We start from the raw sequence: 22,797 nt of genomic DNA, 5'->3' as shown, positions 1-22,797 counted from the left end.
ATTGGACCCACATGGATTTAACTACAAAATATTCAACAAAATCCCATGGAAACCCCACTTACTCAACACCCATACCTTCATGTCTGTCTGTCTCTTGGGTGTCCATAATCTTTGATTCTACCTTACAAATGTAAGACAAGAATTTTGCTTAAATAAGAGTGTTAGCCATAAATAATGGGACAAAAATTTTGATTAATTTATAGGCTTATTTTTCTTTGGATTACTTCCCTTTTTTGGATCTTATTAATTGTTTATTTACACAACCACATACATTAAAATAATTCAAAACTATGTTCACATATTTATTAGTATGAGTATTGTCTTAACTCAATCGACATGGATATTGTTGTCAATGCAAGAGAACATGGGTTTGAGTACGCTGAAGCGCATTATCTTCTTATTTATGAGATGAAGATGAGCTATGAATAATTCTAAGTATTGAGTTTGTTTGGACTTATATTTATAAAAGAATAAATAACCAATAAAGTTTTGATATTGTACACAATTATGTATGTATAGGTCTTTAATCCCACCCAGTGCATATGAATGTATTAATTTTATCCGATTCTTATTAAATCTTCGTCTGTTGTGCTTTATATTGATCTAATTATAATTATATTAAGATTAGATCTAAATATGCAAGTAAAAAAGGCATATAATTTTATTATTATGGTCTAACATTGAGGGTAGCCATGTGGGTACAAATTGGTGTGCTTTGCCAAGAATACAAAAACAAAGGTTTGATTGATTACAAGATTTTGGTCGACTCTTTTCCACTTGTAATGTTAAAAGCACATGCTATTTTCCTCGGATGCTTTTGGGGTCATGCCTTCATAATGCATTTGTGTTAGAGATCTGCCATACCCAAACCTTTAAATATATGATTTTTTTAAAAAATAAAATATAAATTTAGGTAACTTTGAGTTGTAAATTTATCATTATATTAAGGTAAATAGATTATATATAGAAAAAATTTCATTTTCGAATGGGGCAATCTCTCCCTTCACTTTTCGTAATCGAAAATTAAAATCTAACCAAGTTGATATTAGAATTTAAATAAAGCTCAATTAAAATAAAATTTAAGAAAAACCCACACATAATTTATAGAATTATTATTTGGTGTAACGTATATCTTTTTATTCCACACCGATTTAAGGAATTAACTATCCAATAATAATCCTTATTTGTTAATATATTCTTTATCAACCCAAATTTTAATAATTTGCAATATTTTACCCTAATTCTAAAATATCTAGAACGTCCAGAAACGACGCCGTGTAATTCGCCTCCATTTAAAAAATTATAAATCTACAACGTCTCTCTGCAGTCCACCGGCCACACCCATCAAAGTGATGAAGCCGCTCGTGCAAAGCGGCGTCCTTGTCGAAATAAAACGCCGTCGTATCTTATCCCGAATACCAAGTATACGTTGACCGTATGAAAGTACGGTAAACGCATTTTTATACACATCTGGGCTTTCGTCTTTTTCTCCATACAAACAACCAAAGAAAGAAATAATACAATCCCACACTGTCTCACAAGTCTCTCAGTTCAGCTTTTTTTTTTCTCTCTTTTCCTTTTTCTTTTGGTCTTTCTTTTATTTTCTTTTCACTTTCACACACTTCACAGAGGAAAAAAAGGAAATGAAGGAAAATTTTTCTTTTTGTTTACTTGTTTTGGGTTGTTTTGTTTTTTCTTTTTAGAGGTAACTTGGGTTTTTTTTTTGAGGGGGATGTTGATGGGAGTTGTTTGAGTTTGAGAGGGATGAAAGTGACGGGGAAAACGAGTTTACCGGCGACATTTCCGGTGAGGAATCCAACGGACGTGGATCTCATGCTGGCGGAGAAGAGAAAGACACGGAACATGAGGCGAAAACGGGTTAGTGCACCGTTGGTGGGACGGCGGAGTAGGCCGGGTACGCCTTTGTTGAAATGGAAGAAGGAGGAGGGTGAGAAAGTCAAGGTGGAGCTCGAGGAGGAGGAGGAGGAGGAGGAGGACGGTGGTCGGAGAGGTGGTGTTCGGGGACGACGTAAGAAAAGAGCTTCGAAGGTTTCGGCGAGGAAGCTTGCAGCTGGTTTGTGGCGGTTGCATTTGCCGGAGACGGTGACTCCCTGTGGAGAGAGGATGCACCGGTTGGGGTTTAAGGTGAAGACTTTTTGTAACTCAAAGATCTGTGCTTTTATGCTTGTTTTAGTTGTGATCAAAAGTCTGATTTGGAAGGAATTAATTGTTCTAAAATTGAAGGTTTAACCATTGATAATGAAAAACAATGTTGAATCTTTACATTACCATGCTTGTTCATTGCTTTGCTATAGAATTTGCCTTCAAAACAAATGAATCTTTAAGAAATTGATAAATGTAATTCATTGATATGATTTTGCGCCATAAACAGTACTTTTTGATGCATTTATCATGTTTGAAGTTTTGCCATCATTGCAGACAATGGTGTATGATCTTATTTACTTTTTTCTAATTATGAGAAGCTTTTAATGAGCATGACTTTACCAGATTCGGGTTTATACTATTCGTTTACTTGATTCTTGATGAGCGCATTCGATCGGTTGAAGTTAGTGATTATGAGTTCTGAATTGCGATTTTTGGATGTTTTGAGCTCATTACGTTGTGATTTTGTGCAGCCTAGTAATGGTTTTATGGATGTCCCTTTTCTTTATCATCACGAGGGTAAAGTTTATGGTTCGGATGCAAAGGATCCATCACAGAGCCGTAGCTCTGTCTCTGGCACGAAGAATGGCTTCTTGTGTAAGGTATCCTGCTTCCATGATCTCCTTAACTGAATCGCAAACTTTTAATGATATTATCAAAATATCGATATCCGTTGCATAAGGTATCGTGCTGCATGTGATGTTGTAATAGAAACAAGAAAATTGGTTGTGCTCTTTTCGGGATTTCATATGTTACAAAAGCTGAAGGCTTGGTATGAAAATTTAATCGAAACAGATATAGTATTAATATGTTAAAACCTTAAACATTCTTAATACCTATTAGGGATTGTTGGCAATTCCGGACAAATGACGAGGGGAAAGAACAGAAATACTGATTACTTGCATTTATTACTATACGAGTCACAATATTTCAGTTCTATCTGTTAGTGAACTAGTGAAATCTCTTAAAAAGGGGACATTTGTAAGAAAACTGGGGAGGGGTATCGGTTTTTCCTTTTTACTCTTTCTGATCTTAAGCTGCTTTTTTCCTTTCTAAGATTGAGCCTTCGGTTCCATTTTCAAACTCGGCGATGGAGGGAGCTACAAAGTGGGATCCTGTTGGGTTAAAAGCCACAGATGATGCACGGAAATTTTTCAGACATGTGAAGCGTATTGAACAACAAGTAAGTGCAGTATCAATTGTTTCTGCCCTTGAAGCTGAGCTAGAGCAGTCTCGAGCTCGGATTGAGGAGCTTGAGACTGAGCGAAGGTCCTCAAAGAAGAAACTCGAGCAGTTCTTGAGGAAAGTTAGTGAGGAAAGGGCTGCATGGCGGAGCAGGGAGCATGAGAAAATACGTGCAGTTGTTGATGATGTTAAAGCTGAATTGAACCGGGAAAAGAAAAACCGACAGAGGCTTGAAATAGTTAATTCGAAATTGGTGAATGAGCTGGCTGCGACCAAGTTATCGGCAAAGCAATATATTCAGGATTACGAAAAGGAAAGAAAGGCTCGAGAACTGATCGAAGAAGTATGTGATGAACTTGCTAAGGAAATTGGAGAAGACAAGGCTGAAGTAGAAGAATTAAGGCGAGATTCAATGAAGCTTCGAGAGGAAGTTGATGAAGAAAGAAAGATGTTGCAGATGGCTGAGGTCTGGCGTGAGGAACGTGTTCAAATGAAGCTCATTGACGCAAAGGTAGCACTCGAAGATAGGTATTCGCAGATGAACAAACTTGTTGCAGATTTGGAGACTTTTCTAAGGTCAAGAACCGGAACTCTGGAAGCAAAAGACATGAAAGAAGCAGAATCCCTTAGACAGGTTGCTGCGTCAGTTAATGTTGAAGAAATCAAGGAATTTACGTATGAGCCCCCAAAACCAGATGACATTTTTGCTGTTTTTGAAGATGTAGCTTTAGCTGAAGCCAATGAAAGGGAAATCGATCCATGTGTTGCACATAGTCCTGCCAGCTATTCCTCGAAAGTTCATATGGTGAGTCCTGAAATTAACATGATGAGAAAAGACATCATTCCGAGACATCCAAAAGCGTATGTTGATCAGAGTGATGAGATAGAAGAAGATGAGAGTGGGTGGGAAACTGTTAGCCATCTTGAAGATCAGGGCTCGAGTTATTCACCTGAAGGGAGTGCTGTGTCTGTAAACAAGAATTGCCGGCGCAGTAATTTCTCGGGTAGTGGAATCGAATGGGAAGAAAATTCATGCAGAGATACAGATACACCAGACACGGAAATTAGTGAAGTTTGTTCGTTACCAGTGAGACAGTTCAAGAAGGTTTCGTCAGTAGCCAAGCTTTGGAGATCATTCCCAAACAACGGAGAAAATTACAAAATAATCTCAGTAGAAGGAACAAATGGTAGGCTTTCAAACGGAAGAAAATCTAACAGTGGTATCATGTCCCCAGATCGAGGGTCGGGTAAAGGTTGTGTTAGCCCCCCGAACCTGGTAGGACATTGGAGTTCGCCTGACACTGGTAATCAACACATAACGAGAGGGAAGAAAGGGTGCATCGAATGGCCTCATGGTCCACCAAAAAGTAGTTTGAAGGCAAAACTTTTGGAGGCAAGAATGGAAACTCAGAAGCTCCAATTACGGCACATCCTTAAACAGAAAACGTAGAAGCAAACCATCATTACCGCATCTGAATGTGCTCGACTTCTGCTGCTAGCACGAAGTTAGAAGTTGAAGTAGTATGTGAATACCGACTCACCTGATCGGTCTAGCAGATTTTCTGATTCTCCAATTATCCAGTTCTTGTTCAATGGCATTCATGCAAAGCGGAGAGTTCGACTTTATCCCTCCTTCTGTTATCTTCGGACAATGCACTTGATGAAACCGTTGGATCCGGATCGGATCTAGTTGTAATTCTGCTGGGAGGCTTAGCCATTCTCTTTGTAATCGAGAAACCATGTATTGTCATTTATACTGTGTACCCCTTAGCATTCAAGGATATCAAGGAAAACAAAATCACGGAAGAACGAAATAATAACCATTTCCACTGTAATTTGTTTACTTTATTTTTGGTTATACGATATATTCTCTAACCAGCTGGTTTCCCGTAAGAGGCAAAAATAGAGTTTAGTCCAATCGAACTGCTTAGATTGAGAATCGATCAGTATATCAATTAAAGAGGTTAAATTAGTTGACTCGTGAATTGATATTTACAGGTTAAATTAATTTTCTTTTAATTAATTTATTTAATTAAAATGGATCAAGTGGTTGAATTGATCAAGGCGGGAACCGATGATTTGACTAGTTCGACAATTGGTTCAACAATTTAATATGTATAGGCTCACAGTAAAGACTTACCCACACTACACACGCACACACTACTTCCAAAGAAAACTATCAAAATAAAGATCTATCACTAATGTCCCCGAATGTTTGAACCCAAAGTGGATTTTAATATAAATAAAAACACTTGTGTCATATATATATATATATATGCAATACAGCAATTGTTTTTCATCAAATAACATTCACCAAGCAAATTATGCATGAAATCAATTTAAAAAACCAATCACCATTTATATATATATATATGTTTCTGTTCATAAATCAAAGTTTGAAGATTTACAAATCTAAAAAACATGGTCTCTGCACATTGGACAGGTGCCTACCCTGCTCAGCCATTCATCTATGCAATTTAAGTGAAACATATGCTTACATCTCGGAAGATTTCTTGCCATTTCACCATGTTTTAGACCCTACAACAATATCAAAACAAATTTCATCCTTTCTGCTAAAATACATGTTTTCTTATTTATTATTTAGTCCTCAATATTTATAATTTTTGTTAATTTGACTCTTTTTTTTTAACTAAATTTGATCATCAACTTTTCAAAAAGAGTTGAATGGTTATTTTTTAACAAAAATAACAGGCTAAGACGTTATATTTTCAAACATGCCAGCCTGCATAGTAATCCACATGCACTTCATGCTAATTTTTATCTTTTTAATATTTTTATAAATTTTAAATTATTTATTGACTGACATATAAAATATTTTAGTCAGCATTTTAGTTAAAAAAAGTTTGAATCTTTTTTAAAAGTTAATCATCAAATTTAACTAAAAAAAAGAATAAGAGTCAAATTTGACAAACAATGTAAATTTGAAGAACTAAATTTAATATTATGCATTTTATTAATTGCATCATACTACCTCAAACTATGATATAAACTAAATTGGTCTTAAAATTTTAAAAAAATTAATTAAATCTTCATATTTTTAATATCATTATCAGTTTGTGTTAAATGTTAGTTCATATCTGATGTGAAACACGTATAAATCATATGGATTATATTTTAAACATATATACCTATTGCTTTTTTTCCTTTCATATGTTTAAATCCAAGTTGCTACATAGGCATTCATGTTATTGATGCTTCGATGTTCAATTAAAAGATTTCGATGTTTGGGTTGGATTTAATAGGGACGTAAGGTGAAATTAACCCTTTCTATTTTTGCTTCGTGTTTGTTATTAGTTCTCACCTGTAAGCAAATTGAACAAGAAGACTGAAACATAGGACTAGCTTGAATTTCATGCATTGGAAGCTTTTGAATCCAACTTCTTGACAAACCCTTTGCTCCATCTGCATCATAAGTGTTTGAGATCTCTGTATATGTTGATTCAAATATGTTCATCTGAACATTTCATCAGGTTTAAAACATTAGATGAAAGAGAACCAAAACCAGAACTAAATTTTGTTTGGATACTGTGAAAATAAATGACTTACTTCCCATTGAAAAGCTTTTAGCATTGCTGAATTCACCCATGCAATGAAGACCTTCTCACTCACTAACCTAACTAATAAAGTTATCTATAAAAAGAGCCAATTAAATAAGGAATGAGCACTGCAGTTAATCAATGAAATTTTCTACTTGGATGTCACTGGAGAAAGATGAAACTAAAGCTACCTGTAATATGATGATACTATACCTGTGATAATAACTCCCCATCAGCCAATGATTCAAGCAATTGAAGGGCTGTGGTTGCACCTGCAACAGCACCAAGTCCAGTCCCACTGAACGACCCAGTTTCAGTCGTTTGGCCTTTCATTGCTCCTACTATAGTTCCTACAATAGTAAAAATACTATCAATGCTATAAAAAATGGAAGCCCTTGTACAGATTATATTTTGTTTAATTAGCTTAAAATCTGGTCATTTCCGCTAAAAATTCTATTCATTTCTATTGCTAAAAACTAGCATAGTTAATGAAACAATCAAATAGTTACATTGGGTGCCACTTATACTTTATGCCAGACATATAGGGATTAATCTGACTATTTTTAGTAAAAATGATAAAATGCAATCCAACTTTTAATAAAAAGCTGTACTTTTACTTAAAAATTGGTGCTGCTGATTTCTGAGAGAAAAAATATATGAAACTGGAGCTGCTGGTGTCTGTATTCATGAAAGTGAAACCCCAAACAGATGAGAAGGCTAAAAGTTTTGGTAATGGAAAAAATTACCCAAGGCAAAAACGAAGCTGAAAGCAGCAAAGCCGACTCCAATTAAGAACCCAAGTCCAACATCTTTCATTGCAGCCAAAACCCACAAAGAGACTTCTTCTGCACATATAAATGGAACTTCAGTTATGCCTATAAACAACTCCTTTAACATTGGAAGAAAATTATATGAAATCCTTTGGCTTTGAAATTTGACTTGTTGGAAAATGAAAACATATGGTGCTTTTAAGGAGTGAGGAAGCTTGTGATGTAAAATATAAAGCATTTAAAGCGTTAGGATTAGGCGGCATTTATAAGAGTTAAGGCATAACAGCGAAACAATGGCTTGCTTGCATTAGCGTGAGTAAAACATTGTATATTGTTATAATAAACGTGGATAATAACGGTAAAATAATCGTAAAATAATAAAAAAATTATTATATTTATTTTTTCAATAAGTGATGAGATTCGGGTCATATAATCTCTAACATAACTTTTTACAAAGGGTAAAAGAAATCACATTAACAATCCTTAATGGTTAAATCGGTCAAAGATAATTTACTCTAATGGAAGGAGCCAATTGAAATTCTTTTTAATCATTGAGGGCTCAATTAAGTGTAAATTTTCCATAAAGAGCATTGATTGATTTTTTTATATTTTTATCGAGATATAAAAGGAAACATTTGATCTTCGAACTTGACAACTTTTTCCAATTTGGTTCGTGAATTTTGTTTAATCCATATTAGTCTATGAACTTAGTATTTTTTTTTCAATATTAATCTTGTCATGCCATGACACTCTGAAATTATTACACGTTATCACCTAATTTTTTTTATACAAAATTAGGGATAATTCAACATTTAATCTCTAACTTGGCAACTTTTCCCAATTTTAGTTCCTATGATGACATAACATTATGAGATTGTGACTCATCATCAACTAAATTTTTATACAAGTTAGGAATAAGTCAACATTTAGCCCTAAACTTGGCAAATTTTCCCAACTTGGTCCTATGTTGACATGACACTATGAGATTATGACATATTATCACCTAATTTTTTTACACAAAATTAGGGATAAGTCAACATTTAGTCCCTAAACTTGACAACTTTCTCAACTTGATCGTTGAATCTTTTTTTTAGTCTACATTAGTCTTGGAACTTGTCAACTTTTCCAATTTCGATCTTTATGATGATATAACATTCTGAGATTGTGCAAGTCATCACCTAAATTTTTTATAGATATATATATAACTTTTAGGTGATGACCATGTCATCACATGGACCAAAATTGGGTAAAGTTGTCAAGTTCTAGACTAAAATGACCAAAATTGTCAAGTTCAATGTCCAAACACTGCTTTAGTAAAAAAAAAAACTTATAATTTATAAGATGATTATGTTACATAATATCAAAGTGTCACGTTATCACATAGATCAAAACTTATCACATAAATCAAAACGAAGAAAAAAAGGAGACAAGTTTACTACTTAACGTGGAAACAAACATTCAAAAGCTAAATTAAGAAAATTATGTGTAACCATTCCCTTTAATTTGACCTTTAGTTATGTCCATGTAAGCATTCCTTTTAAAAAGTTACCTTCCATATATCATATTAGAGACACAAACCCCACTAAGTGAAGCTAAATTTAATTGCATTTAAGGCACAGTACTTTTATGGTACAAAGAAGTGTTGCCATCAGTTGGATGATTGGGTCCTATGTGGCCAGTGTGAGATGTTCAAGCAACCAAAACAAAGAAAACTCAACCCAATCATGATGATGAATTTGGGTTGAATTTAATTGCCTATTGTTGGAACATACCAGCAAATCCATTGCCAAATTTTCTATAAAAGGGTTGCTTACGCTTGTTGTTTTACCTAAAATTAAAAACAAAATCCAATTTTCAATTCAACACCGATGGTGCACAATTAAAGAGGTTCTGGGGATGCCACGATAAGGGCTCTACGAGATGGGTACAGGAATTAGATCCTTGAATATAATTGGTTTATTGGAATTTTGAGGTATTTGGAATGGTCTGTTAATTGCAATAGATAGATAATTCAATAGGTCGATACAAGCTTTACAAAACAAGTCTCCAACAATTTCTACTTCAGCTTTAGTTAGAAGAATTCATTTGTTATTAACTAAGATGGTGCTTTGGTCGATTTATCATGTTTCTAAAGAACTCAACAAAAAAACCGATAGACTAACAAAAATGATAATAGATTATAATAGTGACTTCCAATTTTTTGAAACACCTCCATGAAAGCTCGAGTATTTATGTAATGTTCCAAGTTGCAACTACATTAAATTGAATTAAATGGTTCAACAGTTAGAATTTATATCAGCTTGGACTTTTCTAAACCAAAATAGATTGTGGTTTTCATTTTTTTTTAATTTTCCTCACTGATTTTTTTATAAATAAAATTCTTTTTCTAAATTTTCTTTTTTTAATATTTTTTCTTAAAAATTAATTTATTTTTATAAAAATTCTCAAAAGAAAAACCACGTGCTATAGTGGTAATTTAAATGCATTAAATTGTTTTAGCTACTACCAGCATTTGGCATTCATCAAATCCTCCCATATTTTATTGCTGCTTTAATTGATTGATAATCACCCACGATTCCTTTTTAAAAGTTAGCTACATATTTTTTTAAGCAAAAATAATAATTTTTTTTTGAATAATTTCGGTCATATCTGTTTTATTTTACGTAATTTTTAAAATTATTTATAGTCTCTTCCTAATTCATAAATAAGAAAATAATGCGTTTTGATATACTCGTACTCATACCTTCTGTAAGCACTAAATTTTTGTCCGACTAGAGTTTGTGTTTAATTTTCAAAATTTCAAAAAAAAAATTTTAAAAATAAAAATTGCATTTTGACCCCTAAACTTTTCCTAAATTTCATTTTGACTCTTAAACTTTCTTTAAATTTCACTTAGACCCCTAAACTTTCATTAAATTTCATTTTAATCCTAAATTTTCTAAAAATTACATTTAGCCCCAGAAGTTTTGCTGCATTTGTGATTTGGTCCTTCAGACAAGTTACGTGATTTGGGGCACCCACTTCCCAGATTTTCAGGCCATAAACATGGGTGGCTGCTCCTTCTTCACCCACTACCTGCAAACAATGAGAAAGAGGACAAAATTTGGAGCTTTTAAAAAGAAAAATTGAAGAGAAGGGAGGGGGGATTTTTTCGGCAACCAAAAGCAAAAAAAAAATAGCAGAAAATTCCAGCAGCAAAAAAAAATACTCCCATGGGCCGATCCCACGCTCACCGCCACCGTACACACGCCACCACGATCGCCATGCAACGATCATCGTTGCTCCTCGCCGAAGTCAAGCTAAGAAATGTGCAAGCATAAACAAAAGAAAGGAAAATAGCAGCAAGCAAGCAAAAAAAAAAGTAAAGTAGAAAGAAGTGAAGAAAGAAGAAGAAGAGAGGAGGGAAAGGAGAACGCCGGCGACCGTCCAACCACCGCACCCAGGAGACACCGACGGCGGTGAAAAAGAAGGGCCAAGGCTTTGAGACAAGAAGAAGAGAAGAAGAAAAAAGAAAGAAAAAAAGAGAAAGAAAAAGAAAGAAAAAAAGTAATTAAAAAGTAATTAAAAAAAATAAAAACAGCAGCCCATTTTTGGTAAGCCACCAGCAGTCCACCACCAATGGACTTGACCCAGTGCAGGCCCAATATACCAGCAGCTCCAGCGGGCCGATTGCAGTAGTGAAGCGGGCCAACTGAGGCCCAAACCGAAAAAAAGAAAAAGGGCCTTTTTGGGTAATTTTTTTAATCTATTTTGTTTTATTTAATGTATTTAAATGTTGTTTTATTTAATTTAAATTAGTATGTTTAAAAATAGTTTTCATAAATATTATTATGTCATTTTAATTGCATATTTTTTTTTAAAATAATAATAATATTTTAATGCATAAGGCAACGAACCGATTTAGCATCGAGTCATCGAATTCATCGCTATGTTGGGTGGATATCGATAGCTCGTGTTAAATTCGGGACGCCCTTTTAAAAAAAATATTCAAAAATCCTCGTATTTTAATAAAAATTCTTGTGTTTTATTAGAATCCCAATTAAATATTAAATTGAATTGAGTTAACACTAGTTCGATGGTTTCATCGCCATATCGGGATGAATATCATCGATTCGTGTTAAATACGGTATTTGTTAAAGAAAAATCGTGTTTCAAAAAAATTCTCGTGAATAAAAAAATTCGTGTTTTCAAAAATTCCCGTGTTTCAAAAAAAATGTCGTGTTTTAAAAATTTTCATGTTTCTAAAATTTTCGTGTTTACAAATTCTCGTGTTTTCAAAAATTCCCGTGTTAAAAAAACTTTCGTTTTAAAAAAAAAGAAATACTGCGCTTCAAAATTCTCGTGTTTTTTTTAAAAAAGAGGTTCTCATATTTCAATCGGATTACGACTAAATATTAAATGGAACTCGTATTTTTGAAAATTAAGACAACATGCGTTTAACGAGATACCAATTTTGGGCGTCGCAAGGGTGCTAATACCTTCCTCGCACGTAACCGACTCCCGGACCCTAATTTTCTCTGGATTTTGATGTGCACCTTAAATTGCCTATTTCTTTAGAAAAGTTAAAAAAAAATTCTTCTAGAAAAAAGATTTTATTAGGTGTCCGATCACACCTAAAAAAAAAGATCGGTGGCGACTCCTTTTCGAATAAAATCGAGACACTATTTTTAAATTTTCAATAATCACTCCGACTAGCGCCTGTGCCCAATTTTTAGGTCGCAACAGCTGGCGACTCCGCTGGGGACCCTTTTTGAGAGTCGAGTCGAATTAAACTCGCGTTGTCAAAATTTTCAAAGTTTCTTGTTCAAATTAACATTTAGTCGTGATCCTTAAATTTTTTGTTTTAAAAAAAAATCATGCATTTGCATCGTGTTGTATATATTCTAACTTGTTTTATCAGGTTGTTTTTCAGCTTTAAATTTTTGCGATTTTAGTTTTGGTTTAGTTTTTCTAAATAAAACGTAAAGGTTTACAAGTTTCTCCCCACACACCGTGCACGTGCATTTTTGTTGCATAACATGAGCTCTATACCCGGGCTCCGTCCCTGTTAAGAGAAAGTAAACACTACGCCTTCGTGAGTTAACTCGTTCCTCCGCACAGGCTAGTGAATACTTTCGGGTTACATATGACTTATGCTTTCGTGAGTTAACTTGTCCCTCCGCATAGGCATAAGTAAATGTAATCCCTCGAATTGATCTCGTAAGCCTATGATGGGCAATGACTGAGGCTATATACTAATCTTAGTAGATGACAGTATGGACAATTCGAGTACCTATCTAGAGCCAAAACCGCATATAGTGAACTGTACGAGCCACCTAACTAGAGCCATGCCTAACCTTTGTCCATTTACTAGTCACTGAAATAAGTACACGGGAAAAACACATCTTACCTTCTGTTTCTTTTACATTTACGCTTTCTATGCAAGGGAATCGAGTCCATTAGACCAAGGAGCTTAATTTGTTAGATTTTCCACAGTTTTTCTCTATTCATATGTGTTATGCTAACCAAAGTTGTTTGCCTGTATTTCTATTTTTCATCATGCATCAAAGGCAACTTGTTAGGAAGGTGTTGATTAGAGATTGGTTGCCAAAAATGGGTTTCTGATGGAGGAGTCAATTATACGAATGGCCGAAATGTTGTGTAATAGACTCTTTTAATTAAGGAAATGCCTAAATAGGGGCTATCTTGAAATTAACACCAAATTTTTGCATATTCATGACTGGCATTCATCCATTCATTGCATGTACATGTCCCTTAATCATTCACTGAGGCTGAAACCGTATGATCTACAGTTGTAATGCTACGAGTCTGGAATCACGCCATTCGTATAAGACGCGACTAAGAGCTAGAACTATGGAGGCCGAATTCAATGAGAGAATTGAAAGAATGGAAAAGGCCCAAAGAGAATTGCAAGAACAGTTGGCTAAATCACAGCAGGAAACGAGAGATCTGATGGTAAGGTCTCGAGAGGAATCACTCAAGCAAAGGGATCAAATGGCCAAAATGATGGAGATGATGTCAGCTTTTGTAAAAGGGAATGGGCTTATGCAGAGTCCTGACGTTATAGAACCTCAGTCAAGAGTTAATCATGATCAGGATCCGTTTTATTCCCCAAGATTCACCCCGCCTCACGTTCATGTAACGCAAAGAGGATGTCCTCAAAAGGAGCCTGTAGGCTTGGAGCAACGACCTGTACCACCTATTCATTTAGGGCAAGGTATATCTGTATCAAACCCCGGAGGTAATCCCGTTGATCCCAATATTCCAGATCGGGATGACCCAGTAAAGATAGCCATGTTGAAATTAGACGATCATGATGTTTGGGGAAGTATAGGAGTTTTGAAGAAAGGCTCAAGGCAATCGAAGGCGCTGAAGTCTTCTCTGCATTAAGTGCCAAGGAGCTCAGTCTGGTGCCTGATCTGGTTCTACCTCCGAAGTTTAAAGCACCAGATTTTGAAAAATACGACGGAACGAGATGTCCAAGAACGCATCTTGTCATGTTTTGCCGAAAAATGACGAGTCACATGAATAAAGATAAGTTGCTAATACACTGTTTCCAAGACAGCTTAGTCGGATCGGCTCTTCGATGGTATAATCAACTTAGTAAAGAAAGGATCCGATCATGGAAAGACTTAGCATCAGCATTTTGTGAACAGTACAAGCATGTGTCTGACATGGTGCATGATCGAATGACTCTACAAAGGATGGAAAAGAAACCAGCAGAAACCTTTAGGCAATATGCTCAAAGGTGGAGAGATATCTCGGCTCAAGTGGAACCACCATTGACGAAGACTGAGATAACAGTCCTTTTCATCAATACTCTGAGAGCACCATTCTATGACAAGTTGGTAGGAAGTGCTACGAAAGACTTTGCGAACATTGTGATATCCGGGGAACTTATAGAGAATGCCATCAAAAATGGAAGGATGGAATGCCCTGAGAGCTCAAAAGGGCAGCACCCATAAAGAAAAAAGAGCCAGAAACCAATGTGGTGGGAATAGGAAGCCACTATGCTTCTAATTCGTACCCAACTCAACCATGACCTCGATATCACCCACCTCCGAATTTCACATACTTGGGAGTGTTTTGAACAATGGGACAGTGGAAGAGATCCGTGTACTTTTAAAGCTAATCTAGAGTAATATTCAAAACATACTTATTGCCTTAAGACCTAGAGGTGATAAGATTTCTTTTGAGAAATAGGTTTCGGTCCAAGATTTTTATTTCAATGAAATGCATCTTTTTGAGTAAATTTTCTTCTATTTATAGATTCTTTTATTATTTGGACTTTCATTCTTTTATTTTACATTCATGATCATCCTATACAAATAATCATCCTTAGAATCATTTATTCTCTAGAATTTTCCTTCATACCCACAGTGGGTCCCCAAATATCAATGTCACGAGCGACACTGTTACTAACTCCCTTTGGAGCAAGATGTGTGTCTAGAGGAATCTCAGGACTTTGAAGATGACAGAGACTGTGTCCATCTTCTGATTCGTGAAGGATAACAAAATGAGATGAAAAACAGACCCTAACTTACAAAGGGTCAGCTGACATTGTGAGCTTGCGAAAGTGATCGAAACCTAGCTCACCGCAAAAATAAGGCAAGACTATTGAGTTATTTCTAAGAATTTAAGGATGTTTTTTCACGATCATATTAAGACGCACTTAGGAACATCTGGAAAGAGGTCCATAAGGGTGTCTAGAGAACACATGACAATGATTCTGCAATAGCCAAGCTAATCAATGAGGATCGAATGTTGTTGGTCCACCATGGGAAGGGAATAGCATCAGTTATGATGTCAAGACTCACGTGCTTATTTCATCTCTTCACAAACTTTTCAATACGTGGGGCATAGATGTTCTGGGGATGATCTCGTCAAAAGCTTCCAGTCGACATCATCATCGTGGCCGTCAATAGCTTCACTAAGAAGATGAATGTAGCTTCATATGCCAATATTATAAGGTCGACAGTCATGAAAAGAAAAAAAAAGAAAAAGAAAAAAAGGAGGACAAGAAAAAAACAAAAAAAAATCAAATGCCAGAAAGAATCATGTTTTAATGCGTAACTGTACAATGTCATATCACAATGCAACAAAGGCTGCCAAAAGAAAGATACAAAAATCAAGAAAAGTTATAGAAGGTGACCGAGACTTGTAAATATTGACATAAGAAGCTACCTTTTACTCTTTGTGCTTATTAAAGTTGACCAGGACCTTCACTGGGGCATTAGAGGTGGTTCTGTCCATGGAAATTAAGATTCTTTTTCTCCAAGCTTTGATTGAATCAAGGATTGGATGAAGTAAAATGTCTTCATTAAACTTGACTGCAGAAAAGGGTTTGAAGGTCAAACGCCTATGATGCTGAGTTATGGAGGAAATTGTTCACCCAAAGGAATTTCATAGTAGGAACTTGGTATTGCAGAAGATCCTTGCTATACAAAAAGATTTCAAAGGGAAATGGATGCTTAAGAACTTTATGCGGTAAAGGAGGCTTTCCTCGAAAGAACACTAATCTAATCCTAAATTCGGATTCAGTCAAGAAATACTTGAAAAGGAGTGGCCAAGGTGAAAACCCACAAAGGGCGCCTTGTGACCTTCATTCATTCAAAAGCAAAAAAAAAAAAGAAGAGAAAAAAGAAAAGAAAATGGAGAGGTCAAGGTGAAAACCCGCAAAGGGCACCTTGAGACCAAAGGGGTTTTGAGTTGAAAACCTGAAAAAGGCAGCTCAAATCTTGTTCAAAGGTGGGGCATATGGTAGTCTTGCTATACTTAAATTGACAGTGAAGAAGTATGCTACGTCTTGGAGCATTGACAAAGTACTCTGAATCCCCTAAATACATGTTGAACTCAAAATTGTCTCAAAAGGAGTTTATACAGAGAAGCTCAGGCGGCGATATTTGGGGCACTTAGCTTTCCATTTTACCCATTTCTGAATTTATCTTTGATTATCTTATTCTTTTCAAAATAAGCTTCCAATAAACTTGCATTTACTCTCATTGTTCAACTTGTTTGTTTCGAGCTATGTTCTTAACCGATTTTCTTCTTGTCCATCAGTTCGATCCTTTTCAAGCATTTCGCATTGAAATAATGATTAATGGACTAATCATACTTTTATAAAAGGAATTTTGCATATTACTCTGAAAGCTTCTAAATAGTACAGGAACCTGAAACCAGTCGGTTGTTCAAGAGCTTACCAAGTGTAAGGGTTGGAAATATTTGAGCTCAAATTGAGTTTATCTCCTCAGATTTTCTGTCAAAAATATCAGTCGATGGAACAAATTACAGATCATACACCCTTAAGTTACAGTAGGATACAGATCTTATAGCCATGAATTGCAGCGGAATGGTTTAAGGATAGTGCCAACCTTGTATCCCAAAATTACAGTGGAATGGACCCTAAAATTACAGTGGGGCTGAGCAAAGCGCGATTATTTCTTCGGATTTTGGGTTAAAATACCAACCGAGCATTAGTGCAGCGTACTACGTCCGTAATAGAGCCCTGATGGGCAATGAGTGATGACGCCTTAAAAAAAAAGAAGAAGAAGATCGAGATGAAAACCTGAAAAGGGTGTCTTGATAAACAAAAATTAGGATGAAAACCCGAAAGGGCGTCCTAATGAAGCAGGTTTGGGCCCAATGAGTAAAAAGATTCAAGAAGTGAGTCAAGCAGCAAGACTACAGTATTTGAAGGATTTTTAGCAGCTCGAAAATTTATACGCAAGAAGACATACTCAAAAAGATTCTTGATTAAGAAATGTGGAAGAGTTCATGCGTTGAAGATCTAGAGTATTTTGAAATGACATGCTCCAAACAAAAGAAATGTTGAGCATTACCCGGATGAGAATTTGATAAGTACAAGAGCCTCAACACAAGGACAAAGTTCAACCAGGGGCAAGAGAGCGATAACTGAGAAACGCAGATTACTCGTGAAGCCAGAGGACGGGTACAGAGCCTGAAGAGAAAGTTAAGAGTCAAAGCAATGAACACAGATCATTAAAAATCATGACGGAAAGGGACATACGACAAACATGCCTAAGGCGCATAGCATAATCATGTAGGCATAAAGGCATTTAAGACAAACATGTACATATCATGATAACATCATGCATGACATATACAAGTACTCCAGTAGAATAAGAAGATATGATGATAGTTATATTGAATTAAAGGAAAAGACACCTGAGTTCCACCAGATAACATGTTTTAGTATTCTGATGCTTTTATTTCTGTTTCAAAAATTCAACTCATATTGCGAGAAATGAGTTGAGCCTCAAGACACGTTGAGGTATTTTTAAATTAAAAAAAAATCAACTCATATTGCGAGAAGTGAGTTGAGCCTCGGGGCACGCCGAGGTATTTTTAGTTTATGTTTTAAATTGACTCATATTGCGAGAGGTGAGTTAAGCCTTTTAATATTTGTTTTTCAAAATCAATTCATATTGCGAGAGGTGAGTTGAGCCTCGGGACACGCTGAGGTAATTTTAATTTCTATTTTCAAGAAAATCAACTCATATTGCGAGAGGTGAGTTGAGCCTCAAGACACGTTGAGGTATTTTCAATTCCTGTTCAATTTATGTTTTTCAAAAATCAACTCATATTGCGAGAGGTGGGTTGAACCTTTTAATTTCTACTTTTTTCAAAATCAACTCATATTGCGAGAAGTGAGTTGAGCCTCGGGGCACGCCGAGGTATTTTTAGTTTATGTTTTAAATTGACTCATATTGCGAGAGGTGAGTTAAGCCTTTTAATTTTTGTTTTTCAAAACTCAACTCATATTGCGAGAAATGAGTTGAGCCTCAAGACACATTGAGGTATTTTTAGTTTATGTTTTAAATTGACTCATATTGCGAGAGGTGAGTTAAGCCTTTTAATTTTTGTTTTTCAAAACTCAACTCATACTGCGAGAAATGAGTTGAGCCTCAAGACACGTTGAGGTATTTTCAATTTCTGCTTTTCAAAATTCAACTCATATTGCGAGAAATGAGTTGAGCCTCAAGACACGTTGAGGTAATTTCAATCTTTGTTTTCAAAATTCAACTCATATTGCGAGAAATGAGTTGAGCCTCAAGACACGTTGAGGTAATTTCAATTTCTGTTTTCAAAATTCAACTCATATTGCGAGAAATGAGTTGAGCCTCAAGACACGTTGAGGTAATTTCAATTTCTGTTTTCAAAATTCAACTCATATTGCGAGAAATGAGTTGAGCCTCAAGACACGTTGAGGTATTTTCAATTTCTGCTTCTCAAAAGTCAACTCATATTGCGAGAAATGAGTTGAGCCTCAAGACACGTTGAGGTAATTTCAATTTCTGTTTTCAAAATTTCAACTCATATTGCGAGAAATGAGTTGAGCCTCAAGACACATTGAGGTATTTTTAGTTTATGTTTTAAATTGACTCATATTTCGAGAGGTGAGTTAAGCCTTTTAATTTTTGTTTTTCAAAATTCAACTCATATTGCGAGAAATGAGTTGAGCCTCAAGACACGTTGAGGTAATTTCAATTTCTGTTTTCAAAATTCAACTCATATTGCGAGAAATGAGTTGAGCCTCAAGACACGTTAAGGTATTTTCAATTTCTGCTTCTCAAAATTCAACTCATATTGCGAGAAATTAGTTGAGCCTCAAGACACGTTGAGGTAATTTCAATTTCTGTTTTCAAAATTCAACTCATATTGCGAGAAATGAGTTGAGCCTCAAGACACATTGAGGTATTTTTAGTTTATGTTTTAAATTGACTCATATTGCGAGAGGTGAGTTAAGCCTTTTAATTTTTGTTTTTCAAAATTCAACTCATATTGCGAGAAATAAGTTGAGCCTCAAGACACGTTGAGGTATTTTCAATTTCTGCTTTTCAAAATTCAACTCATATTGCGAGAAATGAGTTGAGCCTCAAGACACGTTGAGGTAATTTCAATCTTTGTTTTCAAAATTCAACTCATATTGCGAGAAATGAGTTGAGCCTCAAGACACGTTGAGGTAATTTCAATTTCTGTTTTCAAAATTCAACTCATATTGCGAGAAATGAGTTGAGCCTCAAGACACGTTGAGGTATTTTCAATTTCTGCTTCTCAAAATTTAACTCATATTGCGAGAAATGAGTTGAGCCTCAAGACACGTTGAGGTAATTTCAATTTCTGTTTTCAAAATTCAACTCATATTGCGAGAAATGAGTTGAGCCTCAAGACACGTTGAGGTAATTTCAATTTCTGTTTTCAAAATTCAACTCATATTGCGAGAAATGAGTTGAGCCTCAAGACACATTGAGGTATTTTTAGTTTATGTTTTAAATTGACTCATATTGCGAGAGGTGAGTTAAGCCTTTTAATTTTTGTTTTTCAAAATCAACTCATATTGCGAGAAATGAGTTGAGCCTCAAGACACGTTGAGGTAATTTCAATTTCTGTTTTCAAAATTCAACTCATATTGCGAGAAATGAGTTGAGCCTCAAGACACGTTGATGTATTTTCAATTTCTGCTTCTCAAAATTCAACTCATATTGCGAGAAATGAGTTGAGCCTCAAGACACGTTGAGGTAATTTCAATCTTTGTTTTCAAAATTCAACTCATATTGCGAGAAATGAGTTGAGCCTCAAGACACATTGAGGTATTTTCAATTTCTGCTTTTCAAAACTTAACTCATATTGCGAGAGATGAGTTGAGCCTCAAGGCACGCTGAGGTATTTTCAATTTCTGCTTTACTAATTCTACTTTTCAAATCAACTCATATTGTAAGAGGTGAGTTGAGTCTCAGGCCACACGCTGAGGTCTTTTCAAATTCTGTTTTTAATTTCTGTTTTTTAATTTCTGTGTTTCAAAAAAAAAAATCAACTCATATTGCAAGAGGTGAGTTGAGCCTCAGGGCACGCTGATGTATTTTTAATTTCTACTTTTCAGTTTCTGTTTTTCAAAAATCAACTCATATTGCGAGAGATGAGTTGAGCCTTTTAATTTCTGTTTTTCAAAAATCAACTCATATTGCGAGAGGTGAGTTGAGCCTTTTAATTTCTGTTTTTCAAAAATCAACCATATTGCGAGAGGTGAGTTGAGCCTTTTAATTTCTATTTTTCAAAAACCAACTCATATTGCGAGAGGTGAGTTGAGCCTTTTTCTATTTTTCAAAAATCAACTCATATTGCGAGAGGTGAGTTGAGCCTTTCGCAAATTCTGTTTTCAAAAATCAACTCATATTGCGAGAAGTGAGTTGAGCCTTGGCTCACGTGCTGAGCTATTTTCAATTTCTATTTTTAATGTCTAGTTTTAAAGAGTCAATTCATATTGCGAGAAATGAGTTGAGCTCAAGATCACATGCCGAGTAAAGAATAAAGATTGGACAATTGAACAAAATTTAGTGCTTTTAAGTCTTTGCACTATCCTTGTTTCACAATGATAAGCAAAGAGGGGCAGTTGTAAGCACTAAATTTTTGTCCGACTAGAGTTTGTGTTTAATTTTCAAAATTTCAAAAAAAAAATTTAAAAAATAAAAATTGCATTTTGACCCCTAAACTTTTCCTAAATTTCATTTTGACTCTTAAACTTTCTTTAAATTTCACTTAGACCCCTAAACTTTCATTAAATTTCATTTTAATCCTAAATTTTCTAAAAATTACATTTAGCCCCAGAAGTTTTGCTGCATTTGTGATTTGGTCCTTCAGACAAGTTACGTGATTTGGGGCACCCACTTCCCAGATTTTCAGGCCATAAACATGGGTGGCTGCTCCTTCTTCACCCACTACCTGCAAACAATGAGAAAGAGGACAAAATTTGGAGCTTTTAAAAAGAAAAATTGAAGAGAAGGGAGGGGGGATTTTTTCGGCAACCAAAAGCAAAAAAAAAATAGCAGAAAATTCCAGCAGCAAAAAAAAATACTCCCATGGGCCGATCCCACGCTCACCGCCACCGTACACACGCCACCACGATCGCCATGCAACGATCATCGTTGCTCCTCGCCGAAGTCAAGCTAAGAAATGTGCAAGCATAAACAAAAGAAAGGAAAATAGCAGCAAGCAAGCAAAAAAAAAAGTAAAGTAGAAAGAAGTGAAGAAAGAAGAAGAAGAGAGGAGGGAAAGGAGAACGCCGGCGACCGTCCAACCACCGCACCCAGGAGACACCGACGGCGGTGAAAAAGAAGGGCCAAGGCTTTGAGACAAGAAGAAGAGAAGAAGAAAAAAGAAAGAAAAAAAGAGAAAGAAAAAGAAAGAAAAAAAGTAATTAAAAAAAATAAAAACAGCAGCCCATTTTTGGTAAGCCACCAGCAGTCCACCACCAATGGACTTGACCCAGTGCAGACCCAATATACCAGCAGCTCCAGTGGGCCGATTGCAGCAGTGAAGCGGGCCAACTGAGGCCCAAACCGAAAAAAAGAAAAAGGGCCTTTTTGGGTAATTTTTTAATCTATTTTGTTTTATTTAATGTATTTAAATGTTGTTTTATTTAATTTAAATTAGTATGTTTAAAAATAGTTTTCATAAATATTATTATGTCATTTTAATTGCATATTTTTTTTAAAAAATAATAATAATATTTTAATGCATAAGGCAACGAACCGATTTAGCATCGAGTCATCGAATTCATCGCTATGTTGGGTGGATATCGATAGCTCGTGTTAAATTCGGGACGCCCTTTTAAAAAAAAATATTCAAAAATCCTCGTATTTTAATAAAAATTCTTGTGTTTTATTAGAATCCCAATTAAATATTAAATTGAATTGAGTTAACACTAGTTCGATGGTTTCATCGCCATATCGGGATGAATATCATCGATTCGTGTTAAATACGGTATTTGTTAAAGAAAAATCGTGTTTCAAAAAAATTCTCGTGAATAAAAAAAATTCGTGTTTTCAAAAATTCCCGTGTTTCAAAAAAAATGTCGTGTTTTAAAAATTTTCATGTTTCTAAAATTTTCGTGTTTACAAATTCTCGTGTTTTCAAAAATTCCCGTGTTAAAAAAACTTTCGTTTTAAAAAAAAAGAAATACTGCGCTTCAAAATTCTCGTGTTTTTTTAAAAAAGAGGTTCTCATATTTCAATCGGATTACGACTAAATATTAAATGGAACTCGTATTTTTGAAAATTAAGACAACATGCGTTTAACGAGATACCAATTTTGGGCGTCGCAAG

General features: G+C 35.2%; 2 protein-coding genes across 3 annotated transcripts; one reads left to right on the top strand and one right to left on the bottom strand.

Annotated features, from left to right (window-relative positions):
- Nucleotides 1-1,331: 1,331 nt before the first annotated feature.
- On the top strand, nt 1,332-5,171 carry LOC107903325 (uncharacterized). The gene is made up of 3 exons (XM_016829340.2): nt 1,332-2,145; nt 2,637-2,765; nt 3,221-5,171. Exons 1-3 carry the CDS (start codon nt 1,765-1,767, stop codon nt 4,796-4,798), a joined length of 2,088 nt encoding a protein of 695 aa, XP_016684829.1. The 5' UTR covers nt 1,332-1,764; the 3' UTR covers nt 4,799-5,171.
- A 515-nt stretch (nt 5,172-5,686) lies between these two features.
- Nucleotides 5,687-7,906, bottom strand: LOC107903326 (NEP1-interacting protein 1). Of its 2 annotated transcripts, none has more exons than XM_016829341.2 (5): nt 7,652-7,906; nt 7,119-7,255; nt 6,916-6,999; nt 6,671-6,823; nt 5,687-5,886 (listed from the first exon to the last, which is right to left on the bottom strand). In XM_016829341.2, exons 1-5 carry the CDS (start codon nt 7,800-7,802, stop codon nt 5,761-5,763), a joined length of 651 nt encoding a protein of 216 aa, XP_016684830.1. In that variant the 5' UTR covers nt 7,803-7,906; the 3' UTR covers nt 5,687-5,760. The 2 variants fall into 2 exon arrangements, with proteins under 2 accessions (XP_016684830.1, XP_016684831.1); XM_016829342.2 differs by having other exon boundaries at nt 7,119-7,246.
- Nucleotides 7,907-22,797: the final 14,891 nt, after the last annotated feature.

This window comes from Gossypium hirsutum, chromosome A04 (genome assembly GCF_007990345.1).
Source record: "Gossypium hirsutum isolate 1008001.06 chromosome A04, Gossypium_hirsutum_v2.1, whole genome shotgun sequence".
NCBI lineage: Eukaryota > Viridiplantae > Streptophyta > Magnoliopsida > Malvales > Malvaceae > Gossypium > Gossypium hirsutum.
This window is presented reverse-complemented; position numbering and strand designations above follow the sequence as displayed.

Excerpts from the sequence above, each read along its gene's own strand:
- LOC107903325 (XM_016829340.2), top strand. The coding sequence starts at position 1,765 with ATGAAAGTGACGGGGAAAACGAGTTTACCGGCGACATTTCCGGTGAGG. Across the intron at positions 2,146-2,636 it reads TGCACCGGTTGGGGTTTAAG|CCTAGTAATGGTTTTATGGA; the intron begins GTGAAGACTTTT and ends GATTTTGTGCAG. Across the intron at positions 2,766-3,220 it reads AGAATGGCTTCTTGTGTAAG|ATTGAGCCTTCGGTTCCATT; the intron begins GTATCCTGCTTC and ends TTCCTTTCTAAG.
- LOC107903326 (XM_016829341.2), bottom strand. The coding sequence starts at position 7,802 with ATGTTAAAGGAGTTGTTTATAGGCATAACTGAAGTTCCATTTATATGT. Across the intron at positions 7,000-7,118 it reads ATGGGGAGTTATTATCACAG|ATAACTTTATTAGTTAGGTT; the intron begins GTATAGTATCAT and ends CTCTTTTTATAG. Across the intron at positions 5,887-6,670 it reads CTTGTTCAATTTGCTTACAG|GGTCTAAAACATGGTGAAAT; the intron begins GTGAGAACTAAT and ends ATATTGTTGTAG.